At 37.3% G+C, this 12,169-nt stretch overlaps 2 protein-coding genes across 2 annotated transcripts; one reads left to right on the forward strand and one right to left on the reverse strand.

Moving 5' to 3' along the window:
* Positions 1-1,165: 1,165 nt before the first annotated feature.
* On the reverse strand, positions 1,166-7,163 carry LOC117289414 (transmembrane protein 231-like). The gene is made up of 7 exons (XM_033770532.1): positions 7,025-7,163; positions 5,987-6,153; positions 4,978-5,106; positions 3,548-3,691; positions 3,002-3,083; positions 2,609-2,714; positions 1,166-2,038 (listed from the first exon to the last, which is right to left on the reverse strand). The coding sequence occupies exons 1-7, from the start codon at positions 7,161-7,163 to the stop codon at positions 1,867-1,869; spliced, it is 939 nt and encodes a 312-aa protein (XP_033626423.1). The 3' UTR covers positions 1,166-1,866.
* A 1,091-nt stretch (positions 7,164-8,254) lies between these two features.
* On the forward strand, positions 8,255-11,039 carry LOC117289757 (gamma-aminobutyric acid receptor-associated protein-like 2). Its single transcript, XM_033771023.1, has 3 exons — positions 8,255-8,573; positions 9,470-9,698; positions 10,869-11,039. Exons 1-3 carry the CDS (start codon positions 8,540-8,542, stop codon positions 10,960-10,962), a joined length of 357 nt encoding a protein of 118 aa, XP_033626914.1. The 5' UTR covers positions 8,255-8,539; the 3' UTR covers positions 10,963-11,039.
* Positions 11,040-12,169: the final 1,130 nt, after the last annotated feature.

The following is a 12,169-nucleotide window of genomic DNA, read 5'->3' on the forward strand; positions in this document are numbered from 1 at the left end:
ATGTTGGCTCTGAAAAGAGCCGGCGTGGTCTTGACATTTCAAACAGTATACTTCGCTGATGTTGAGGAGAACGCTGCACTGCTGATGATCAAGTAGGGCAGGAGGGATGCACATTTGGGCGTAACTAAAGCCTCTGCATCATATTATAAGCAGCTCAGCATTCTCATGAAGAATAGTAAAGTATATTTTTCGAAACGCCAAGACCACAAGGGTTCTTTTTTGAACCAACACTCCTACCAAAATTCTAAAGAGGTTTATTCACACAAGCTTCCTAGTTATAGCATAGAGCAAGGAAGTTGGTAATAGTTACGTCTATTATCCACACCATGAAATAAAGCTTTAAACATTAATTAATGTAAACTTGGTGTCTGAAAACCTTTTCATAAATTAAGTTTATAAATGTACTTTTATAAATTTAATATAATTGAGATCCGCAACAGTTATTAAGTTTTCAAACACAAATTACACAAGTTTTTTTGTTGAGATCACTTCTTGATCCTGTAAAGAATTTTGAAATGAAGAAAAATCATGAAATGTCTTTGAAATTGTCTAATTTCCCCCTGTCGGTAACATACTAGATCTGTCTCCATTTTTAAATCCCACACACACACACACACTTGGTCTAACCCCCATAGGGATTAGGCTGGGTAGGGCCGCAACAACAAACAATGTTCAAATTATTATTTTGTCCCCACAAAAATTGGGAAAGTACTGAGTACACATCGGCGTAAGGGTAAAAACAAAGTATTTTCTTTAAGCCCGATGCAAAATTAACATCTTTGAAAACATTCAAATACGTGGGAGAATGTTCAAGTAGAAAAAACAGATCTTCAAGAAGAAAACGGGGTTTGCTTGAACCTCTCCACAAGGAAGTTGTCTCTATGAAGAGATGACTGTAGTCTCAGATCTGGAATAACTTGGAGGTAATTGCCTCTGTTGCCACTGGTCTTGGTGCCCCATCAAAAGTTCCAATAGACTTTATGATTTGCCAATGGAAGTGCCCTTTGCAAATTGAAAATGGCCTTGCCCTCTCAATGATGAAATTCCAGTAGGATTTGAAACTTTGCATGGTGGAAATACGATATGGAAAGGTATGCGGTAACACCATGTAATGACCATCTCAAAATGAGTTGGGGTTTCAACTCGACGTTTTGATCAGAATGCTCTGATCATCTTCTGAAGAAAGCTTCTAGAGATAGTCATTACATGGTGTTACTGCAAACCTTTCCATATGAAATTCCAGGTTTGCAGTCTCACAACTCCAGTACAACCTACCTAAGGACGGACACCACACTATGAAGTTACAAATCTCAAAGCAAGGATCTCATTTTTTGAAGGAGATCTCTCAAGTACATGGAAAGCACATCCATAACAAGCATTTCAAAATTAGTTCCTAGATGACAGAAGGATTACCGATCTCGCCACAATAGTTTTCAGGGTTTGCTACTCCATCAGCTTTTCTGCTAGCCAATTATTCAAATGAAATAGGGATGCACTTTTCAACACTGAACTACATTTTGTAGCCAGCCGGACCACTTTGGAGAGAATTCTGACTGGTCCTGAGGTGTTTTAACCAGCATTTGGCCTGCAGACCACTGTTAAGAGGTGGTCAAGTTGGGTAGTGGTGTCTCGCCTTCAACCTCTGGGCCCCCGGTTTGACTCCCACCGGGGGCACTATGTGGATTGAGCTTTCAGTCCCTACTTCACTGCATGGGTTTTCCTTGGAATCATTCTCCGGGGGTTTTCCTTCCACATCTCAAACTGAAATTTCTTCATCATCTTCTCTTCTCGTTTGGCTCTAATTACAGCGTTGCGAATATATTATCCACATCCAGAGATAAGGGAGGACGCTCTTCTTTCTGAAGATCACATCAGGTGGTTCTTATTTCCCATATAAGGTCTCTCGACAATAGTTCTCATCACTTGATTCTGAAAGAAGAATGTCTTGATTTTGCTGCCCAGATAGAGGAAGATGAGCAAGACGGATAGATACTGAACCCACGCAAACTTGAGTACCTGTAAGAAACCTGGGATGAATGTGTGCTTCGGTTAAGGAAATGTAATTACAAAGTGTTATGAATGCACAAGGACATGGTCAATGACGGAGAACAAGTGTTACTTAATAAATACCACACCAGGGATGAAAAATGTCAGACTTGTTAAAGTCTGCCTGGTATCGGAAAATGCTGTGCTTTTCTCCAAAGTAAATGAGTTCCTTTATCTACTTTTCTAGCAATGAGGGATGCTGGTTCCAAAAGCTCCTTATTTTCTCTGTCTCATTTAAATAGCTTTGTTTTATTGGTTATTCCTTTTAAAAGAAATTGTTTGTACTCTGTTTTCATGAAGTATGGAAATAAATATAAGTTTAAATGAATGAATGAATCTACAACTCTAGGGGTTATCAAAAGGTGGAAATGCTATTATTGCAACATACATCCTAAGACCGGGATCCCAGTCTCAGACCTATTTCTTAGTTACCCCTGCAACCACAAAAAGTCCAGATTTCACCCGTGATGATATTCTGCGATAACGCATACATATAAATCATATATTTTGTATAAAAGACATAAAATACACATTTGAAAAACCATGCAAGTAAAAAGGATATATAATGATCTCTTCAGGGTAGCGCACCGTTCCTTTGATCAGGAATGATTCAGATGAACTTTGACCTCTCTGCCAGACAGGATACCGACAGTCAAAATATGTACTCACTGATGGAAAAGGAAAATTACCAACTTGATAAAATATGAAAATATGAAAGTTCTCTAGGGGGTTAGATATTTAGGAGGGGATCCATGAATGTTATCAAGAAATTTTTAATAATTGTTAAACTAGAAAAGAAAACTAATGGTGACTTTTTGTTTATCTGTTCAAATCATTCAAATTATTTCCGTTAATGAGGAATTGAGAATTCAAAATTCAAGGTTACCAAAAAAATGGAACTTTTAGTGTTTTTGTATTTTCAGGTTATGTAAAAAATCAATAAAACTGTGCTCACCATTTCTTGAAATGTAGTTGCTGAATATTTTGGACAGTTGGTAATCAGACGCAAAAATGCTATTACCGTCAATGACTGGAGTCTGTGAAAAGAAAAAACAAAATTATCATATTTTTTCAAAGCTGAAATTTTGAAATTGACATCATTAAACCAACTACAACCCCATAGAAGAGTTTTTAAACAATTTCACAGATTGATGAAACTGCAGGATGTTAATAATATCTTTTTACCAATATTCTTGTTTGTGTGTCTGCAGGGAGAAGTTGTAAAGTTGTGTTGCAAATTTGCAATCATTTTGAATGTGCACAGTCATGCTTCAAGTGGCCTGTTCTTGACCATAACATTCTCAGATATATTTCAATTCAGTAGTAACTAACCACTGGTCTCCCACGTGTCCTAGCGTGTACCAAGATACAATCAAAATTAAGCAGTCAAAAAGAACATAAACTGCTTAGTTTGTAATTCAAAAAAAGCTTCAGAAAAAATAAAGCCACTAATTCTAGGAAATATTTAGTTTCTATATATGTGTAAACAAATAAGACATACATCATATCTTGTGTCGACTGCGCTGTGGGAAAGAGGCATCTTCAGTCTTAACCTCAACTCTCCATCCATTGTGACCTCTGACCCATGAAACGGTGATGCGTGCTCAATGTAAGCCATCGTCTCCATTTGCAGTTTGGAAAATCTCTGTCAACGTAAAAAAACAAAAACAAAAACATAACAACAGATTGAAGACACTTACTGGACACCTTTGGTAATTGTCAAAGACCAGTCTTCTCACTTGGTGTATCTCAACATATGCATAAAATAACAAAAATGTGAAAATTTTAGCTCAATTGGTCATAGAAGTTGCGAGATACATGTAATAATGAAAGAAAAAACCACCTTTGTCACCAAAGTTGTGTGCTTTCAGATGCTTGATTTCGAGACCTCCAAATCTAATTCTGAGGTCTCAAAACCAAATTTGTGGAAAATTACTTCTTTCTCGAAAACTACATTACTTCAGAGGGAGCCATTTATCACAATGTTTTATACTATCAACCTCTTACCAAGTAAGGTTTTATGGTAATAATTATTTTGAGTAATTACCAGTAGTGTCCACTGCCTTTAATGTAACACATACCCAACCAATAAAACAATTGTTTTTTATCTTCTTGAGTGAAGAAACAAAAAAAAAAGGTCCGGTAACTAACATTGAGATTTTTACCTACAAAATTCTGTATCTCATAACTACATAGCGCCATGTTTTATGACTTTTTTTCCTGTGCTGTGATTAATTTCTACAGAACTTACAGAATATTTTATTTCCCTTTGGTCATTTAAAGAAATTACCTACATGTATGATCTTGTTCATCTGTATTTGAAAGCAATAAATGAAAGAGATTTTGATTTTGTTGATGACAAAACAAAATATTTGACAAAGCCATTCGGTTCTAGGAGATGGTCCATTGGTGTCCAGTGCTTTTCATTATATCTTCCGGTCATTATACCTTCCAAGGCAAAACAGCTTATCCTGAAAATTGACATTTTGAGAAAACGAAGTACTGCAGAGAAAAGCTGTTTCGCTATAAAAACGGACAAAAGTGTAAAAAGAGGCTGAGATAGGACTCGTTTGATTCACATCCATACATGCCTTGGAAACTTTGATATATGGAAAAACAAAACGGCCTCAATTTACCCATTAATTATATATATCATTTAAGGAACAAACATTTTTGAGTTAAGGCCGGGTTATAGTCGGTCGCACGATGGTTGCGCGATGGAAATCTTGACGCGGCGATCATAAAAGCACAGTGTATATGCCTCAGCGATGACTATAAACTTTGTTTTTAAGGATCACTCATCAAGATTTCCATCGCACGACCATCGTGTGATCGACTATAAACCGGCCAGTCATGGAAGGGCTGTGCGGTCATACTCGTAACTGGTCGAAATAAATATTTAAATATTTTTTAAAGAAAGTGATTACTCACATACAATCTGTAGTCAAAGATCAAGATGAGTTTCATCCCTAAGACTTCTTCTGTTGCTAAGACTGGTACAGAGATGGAGAAGTGAAGCATATCTGATTTACCGTCACGGTTAGTATCTTCTTCTCTGGTCTATGTGGATTGAAAATAAAGAGTTAATAAGGTTAAAGACACTGGACACTTTTGGATATTGTCAAAGACCAGTATTCTCACTTGGTGTATCTAAACATATGCATAAAATAACAAACCTGTGAAAATTTGAGTTCAATTGGTCGACGAAGTTGTGAGAGAATAATGGAAGAAAAAATGCCCTAGTCACACAAGTTGTGTGCTTTCAGATGCTTGATTTTGAGAACTCAAAATCTAGTTCTGAGGTCTCCAAATCAAATTCAAACATAATTTTCTCAAAAAACAACGTTACAATCGCTTCAATCATAGGGAGCCGTTTTCTCACAATGTTTTATACTATCAACAGTTATCCATTGATTGTTAACAAGTAAGTTTTTATGCAAACAATTGTTTTGAGTGATTAACGATAGTGTCCAGTGCCTTTAAAACAATAAATCAACCTTATTAAATGATGTTAAATTGGCATCAGGGATAAAGACCATTATGTTTTGGTTTTACCCTCATACTGATGTGTGTTAGCACTATATACAAATAATGTACTCGGTAGTTTCCCAGAGTTCTGTGAATCCTACCCAAGTAATATGCCTTTGATTTTTTTCACAGAACTCGGGAAAGTACCGAACAAACATTGCTAAACACATCAGTGTAAGAGTTAAACCAAAATTAGTATACAACCTTCAATGGTTCGTTACAAGTTTCCAAAACAGTGTGGAACAAGTTTGTTAAATAATTCTGTGTTCCTCATCAAATGGTTAAAGTGTTTCATTTGTTTTTTTAAATACCCCTTCCCCCCAAAAGGCCTTTTTTTTTTTTTGTTTTTTTTTAAAGAGGAATCAAGAAATGTAAAGATGTAGCATGTATGTATATCAAATAAGACAGTTACCTTGACTAGGGGAATTCTTAGGTGTTGTTGTTGGAGTTGGTTAAAGTTTTGGTAAGTGCTCCAGGCTAAGTACGAGGCAGAATCTTGGGTATCGATGAGAAGAAGCATCTCATGCTTAAACCGGACAGTAGGCTGCTCTCGGAAAAAGGCATCATTCAACCACAAACCTGCAGTGGTCAAAAATGCATTCATACATTGTGGACTACATTAACTACTTAAAAGTCGTGTTTGCTACTCAATATATTATCAGCAATGATAAGAAAGCAATGTAAGCGATTCTATTATAATGAGGTGGTGTAATCAAATGAAAATGTTGCGGCAAAACAAATCTAGTTTACAAAAAGAAAAACCACCAAACAGTAAGTATATATTTTAACTAAATACACTATATAGCAATGAATTAAATAATATATACAATTACCTTAATTATACCTACATGTAATATGTATAAAGAAGTATAACATAAAATAAAAAAGAACATGACAAATTGCGTAGGGGTAGAGAACAATCAAAATAATGACTAAAGTGGCAGCGAGGTGCATCTATGTGTCTATTTCTACCTCAATGGAGTCATGGATGGACTCCATGCATGATGTCTGATGATGATGAGATTGTTGAGGAGTTGAGTGAATGCAATTTCTATTATTGATTTGTTTGTTTTGTGCAATAAAATCATAATCATCACAAAATAGCAAATAGACTATAGCATAGGATGTAATGTTTGTTGTATTGAGAATGAGAATGACTATGATGAGTATATGAGACAGACTCGAGACTGGCCATTTATAATCCCTCCCCCTGTGCAGTGGGATTTTGCATCCGTTTGCCGAGTTTCTTTGACGGGAAGATCATTAACACTCAAACAAGAGTCAGACTCAGTCAGAGGAAACATGACAGTGAATCTCCATTACAGTGAGAGCAGACAATCAACAAAACAACAGACCATATCGTAACAGGTTAAGCACAAAACATGTACAAATTTACAAACGGGACCTGTGCTTCACTTAAAAAGTATTCAATTAAAACGCATTTTAATACCTTCACTCCAGAAGACTATCAGAAATGGCCCAACAAACGTCAAGACAAATATTAAAATGACGAATAATACTGGGGTCGTCCATAAACTGGCTTTATATCGCTGATAAATCGGATGAGCGTAAACTTCAAGGACCGCCATTTTTTCGATTTTTCTTTCTAAAAACTATTTAGGCTCGTCCAATTCAAAGTAAAACGTTTTTAGATATTATTAAAAAGAAAAAATGTATGAAATATCTGTATAAATCTCTGATTTTATGAAAACTTACGAAAATTTATGTAGTAAAGGAAGATATTAATGCAAAATTATGGATTTTATTTTACAGAAAAACGAAAAAAATCGTGAAAAAACCGAAATGTACAGAAAGCCACATGCAGCTTTAACGAGATCTTTCATAAAATACCACGATCAATGACCATCTTCAACTTAGTCGAGGGTCACGGGATAAGAAGCCAGCTTGTGTAATACTTTGTTTAATTTTTCGGGCAGATAGATTATTGGGACAAAATGAGGTGTAAATTAGATTGGAGGTAATTGTGTGACTTTCAAGCGAAATTGTACGCAATATGCATTTTGTCTCCAGCGCTTTTTGTTACAAATAATGCGTTATGATGATGCAAAATGCGATGGGCCAATTAAATGTGTGCCACAGAACAATCTGTTTGCAACTATTCCAACTAATGAAATTACTGACGACAAAATGGGTAAACATTGTTTGTGAAATGCTTTTGAATGGTTTGAGATTGCCCAGCATTAGTTTTATTTTTCGGCTGCCGGGCACCACCAAAGAAGTCACAAGATTTGACCTAAAATCAGCCACTAACTATTACAGACGCGATTGCGTGTCTGCTTAGTGCACAACTCTATGGCGGTTGCCAACCAATGATTGTAGTTAGTAGCATATTTCATGGAAGGGTACCATTTCGAGCATGTCCACCCAGCAATTCTTCAGAGGGGTACATTTAACAATGGAACAATGCTACCACATAAGGTTTTTTTGTGTTTTGGTGAACCCACAGAGAATTTCCTCTGAAAATATAATATTAATAATAATAGAACAACAATAAGGACCCCCCCTCCCCAACATCCTTTAATACAAATATCATAAACAATACAGTGGTGCAGTGGAATGTTTACAGTTTAAGTGGCGCTCCATACACAATATCCACAAATCACTGGTCCCTGTCAAAGACCACGATAAGAGATAAGGGAAAGATTAGGGACCAGTCAACAACAGCTGAACAACATTTTTCATTACGCAGTAGCTATTTATATCAAAAAATCAAAACAACAAAACATCATAAAAAAACAGAGACGTAAAGCTAGACGACTATGGACTGCCAGCGGAAGTAGGACTGTTTGTCATGTGACACCATCAAATTGTGTAAAAAAAGTGTGAACGATTTTGACTGACAATTGAAGGGATTGAAAACGAGGTTTTATATATAGAACATTCAAAGTCAGAAATACTGCGTTTACAATACAATTGACATTTATTTTAACAACAGAAAGAAACCATGAAGTGGCAATTTAAGGAGGAAACGCCGGAAGGTGAGGATTCGAGTCGGGGAACAGACTGTGTATATATTATACGATTACAATTGTAATTTGCTGTGTTCACAGACTAGAGTTGTGATTACTTTTATTTCAAAACAAATATAATTCACTTGGAATCAAACAACTTGCATTGTTTTATAAACATAGCGGTTCCTATGATTTTATGAACATGGAGGAAGAAATACAATAAAAACATACAAACTGAAATCACGCTTAAAGTTAATCTATTTGGTATTTAAATTATATTGTTAATAATATTAATGAATCAAAAATAATAGTACTTCCAAAAAATAGAGCGTGCCGTTATCAAGGTTATCATATACGGTGTTCAGACAACTCGTCCTTCGGACAACTCAACAGTTGAGACAGCTCGACCGTTCGGACAACTCGACGAACATTTTTCTTCAACTGCAGACAACTGGACTTTGGACCAAGACAAGTCAACGGATGGCCGGCCGTGACGGGGGCCTCAGCATGGAGCGCGCGCAGGGCTGGGAAGGGGGGGGGGTAGGGTAGGTTTCAGGCCAAGTCACACTGCAGCAATAACGTAAAAGATAAAGATAACGATGCAAAGAGAATGCGCTCTATTGGTTGAATTGCTCAACAGTCTACGCAGAATACGCCCACACTTATTTAACCAATCGAGGGTTTGCATTGTTAATGTTATCATTTTTAGTCGCGTTATCAAGGCCTGTGTGACCGGGCCTTTAGGGTTAGGGTTAGGGTTAGGGTTAGGGTTAGGGTTTACACGAAATTTGTGTAAACATGTCAGTAACAGAGGTCGACCGTTCAACTGTCGACTTGTTTTGGCCATTTGTAAGTTGTCTCTTTTTGCAAAATATTTTTCAAAAGCTTCTTAATTTGTTTTTCTCATCATTTTTAATACACAGAGCAACGATTAGCAGAATCGTCCAAGATTCGTTCAAAGTATTCAGACCGGATTCCAGTGATTGTACAGAAGGCTGCGAGGTCACAGATACCGGAAATAGACAAGAGAAAATTCCTTGTGCCAGCGGATATAACTGTGGCTCAGTTTATGTGGATCATACGTAAAAGAATTCAACTACCACCAGAGAAGGCTGTGTTTCTATTCGTTGGGAAAGTACTGCCACAGACAAGGTGAGTCATAATACACTCACTCACTCACTCCCCCACTCACTAACTCACTCACTCACTGAGTCGACTCGAGTTGTCACATTGCCGCATGTTTGAGTCAGGCTCGATGGCTGACACGCCACACAACTCTATCTTGCATACAACTGATAAGCTCCTCCTCGTTGTTTACTCGTGCATCCTCGATCAGGGTCAGCATGGTCTTGGTGGGTCTTCCGGAACCACGCCTGCCATGGGTGGGCTCCCACCACGATGACTTTATTGGCTGGTAGCTCTGGGTGCCATAGGCAGTGACCAGCAAGATCATTTATAATGCACACAAATCCGCGAAAATGAGCATGGCGCATATCAGGATGATTTACTAATGGAAAAAAACCCAGAATATACAAGTGATCCTGACCATTAGCGCTTTGAATGAGATGTGTTTGCTGCCTGTTTTTGAATGTCTCAAATGATGAAGACGTCTGAATGTGTATAGGGAAGTGAGTTCCAACACTTGGGGAGCTGCGACAGAGAAAGCTACGTCCCCCTAGGACCTCATTGATTTAAGCTCAACCAAGAGGAATTTTGCAAATGATAATCCTCACTGTCTCCCCCTCCCTTTAAATTTTTAAGAACCATCATGTGGGGCGGATTTCACAAAGAGTTAAGACTAGTCTCATCTCAAGTTAGGTCGAGTCACCAGCTAGGACTAGTTACTCATCCTATTTTAGGACTAGTCGAAATTGAGCCCTGGTAGTGGAGGAAAAGGAACCTACCACAAGTGTAAACTTTTTATCTCCACCTCCCTTTTACTTTCTCAGAACCCTCAGGGGTGGATTTCACAAAGAGTTAGACTAGTCTTATCTCGAGTTAGGATGAGTAGTTAGGACGAGTAATCTTAGGACTAGCCTAAAGGTTTTAATATCTCCTAGGACTAGTCCTAAGTTAGGACTTGTCCCAGCTCTTTGTGAAATTGGCCCCTCGTATCAGAGGAAAAGGAACCTACCACAAGTGTAACTTTCTAAAACTGAACTTTCTTCATTGTCTTCTCTACAAAAAGTTAGTGTGATGTTTCCAATGCTTTGCCGACTGTATTATCTGGATTCAGAGAGAAGGCAGGGTTTTACAAAGAAGATTTGTTGTCATTTTGTTTGCTAATTTTTCTTTTTTCCCCTCTCATTTCAATTATTACAGTGCAACGATGAGTCAAATATACGAGTCACACAAAGACGTCGACGGTTTCCTGTATGTTTCTTACAGCGGAGAGAACACATTCGGCTCATCATGAAGTCCATCACAGCCGCCGAACATTCCGTGGAAATGTAAATAAGTAAATAAGATTTAGTAAAAAAAAAAGATCGATTTGTATAATCATCCAAAAACTATTTTGAACAAAACATTATAACGTGTGGTTGATGTTCATAATGTAATTGTTTCTTTTGTTATGCTGAGAAAGTGACATCCATGTCTCTTGACTGGCAGTTGAGAATTAAAAAATAAGGATGAAAACGATATACCTTCAAGACATCATGTAGAAACCTTATTAGTCCCCTACCTCATTGTGTGTAATCAGTTAGTATAGAGTGCCTGCATGTTCATCCGGAGGTCGTTAGTTCGAATCCCACTCTAGTCAATTCTTTGTTCAACCCCCAAAAATCAGAGCAATTGTTTCCACGCTGGAAAAATAATCTGTGTTTGAATACACACTCTGAGAGACCTTACTGTCGATAACATTTCTCAGATTTAAATTTTTTAGGATAAAAACTGATTATATGTTTTAATAATAATTTTTCCATAACCATGTTACTTTAAATTGAAATGACTCTCAAAATGCTTTATATTGTTGAAAGCTGCTGTACTTCTAGCCAAGCAAGTTTTTGTAGCAATTAATTTAAAGAGCGCCTACTAAATGTATACCTTTCCTTCAAAGCTAGCTAGCTATCAAAGCTTTTAAACGGTTCCTGCAATGGTATACTGGTTGTCTATGTTAACGTATTTGATCAATCATACTCTGCCCAACTTGTACTCCAACCAGTTAGCAACATCATGTTTACTACCCTAGCAGAGATTTCTCAAAGGCTAAAAGAAAGAAGGGGAAACTTGTGTAACAGTACATTTTAGGTGACCTAAAATGTAATGTTTAACAAGTTTTCCATGGTAAACATTCGCTCGGCCCCAGCGGCTAGTCTATCCAGGATCGCTGGGATGGGCTAATCGCTTGCACAGATTCTTGTTCAGGAAGTACGTCATGTATGCAGTGCATAGAAATATGGTGCAATGTGAGTGTGATGCATGATGGGACTGTGCATTATTAAACCATTGACAGTGCATGATACGTTTGCCACACCCAGTGCATTTGGTTAAAGCAAGGCGCTGGGGACGAGCCAATGGTAAACATTGCGTTGTTATGGTGTGTTCTTGTGCGGCAAACAACCTCAACAAGTACAAGTTGGTCGGAGTACAAGTTGGCATGACATTCTTTGAAATCTTTCTCT

The sequence above is a fragment of the Asterias rubens genome, chromosome 4 (assembly GCF_902459465.1).
Source record: "Asterias rubens chromosome 4, eAstRub1.3, whole genome shotgun sequence".
Lineage (NCBI taxonomy): Eukaryota > Metazoa > Echinodermata > Asteroidea > Forcipulatida > Asteriidae > Asterias > Asterias rubens.

Bases quoted from the DNA above. Each gene is read 5' to 3' on its own strand.
- LOC117289414 (XM_033770532.1), bottom strand. From the start codon at position 7,163: ATGGCGGTCCTTGAAGTTTACGCTCATCCGATTTATCAGCGATATAAA. The intron at 6,154-7,024 runs GTATTAAAATGC...TGACCACTGCAG, and splicing joins GATAGTCTTCTGGAGTGAAG to GTTTGTGGTTGAATGATGCC. The intron at 3,084-3,547 runs GTATGTCTTATT...TTCTTTTCACAG, and splicing joins CAGTCGACACAAGATATGAT to ACTCCAGTCATTGACGGTAA.
- LOC117289757 (XM_033771023.1), top strand. From the start codon at position 8,540: ATGAAGTGGCAATTTAAGGAGGAAACGCCGGAAG. The intron at 8,574-9,469 runs GTGAGGATTCGA...TTTAATACACAG, and splicing joins TAAGGAGGAAACGCCGGAAG to AGCAACGATTAGCAGAATCG. The intron at 9,699-10,868 runs GTGAGTCATAAT...CAATTATTACAG, and splicing joins AAAGTACTGCCACAGACAAG to TGCAACGATGAGTCAAATAT.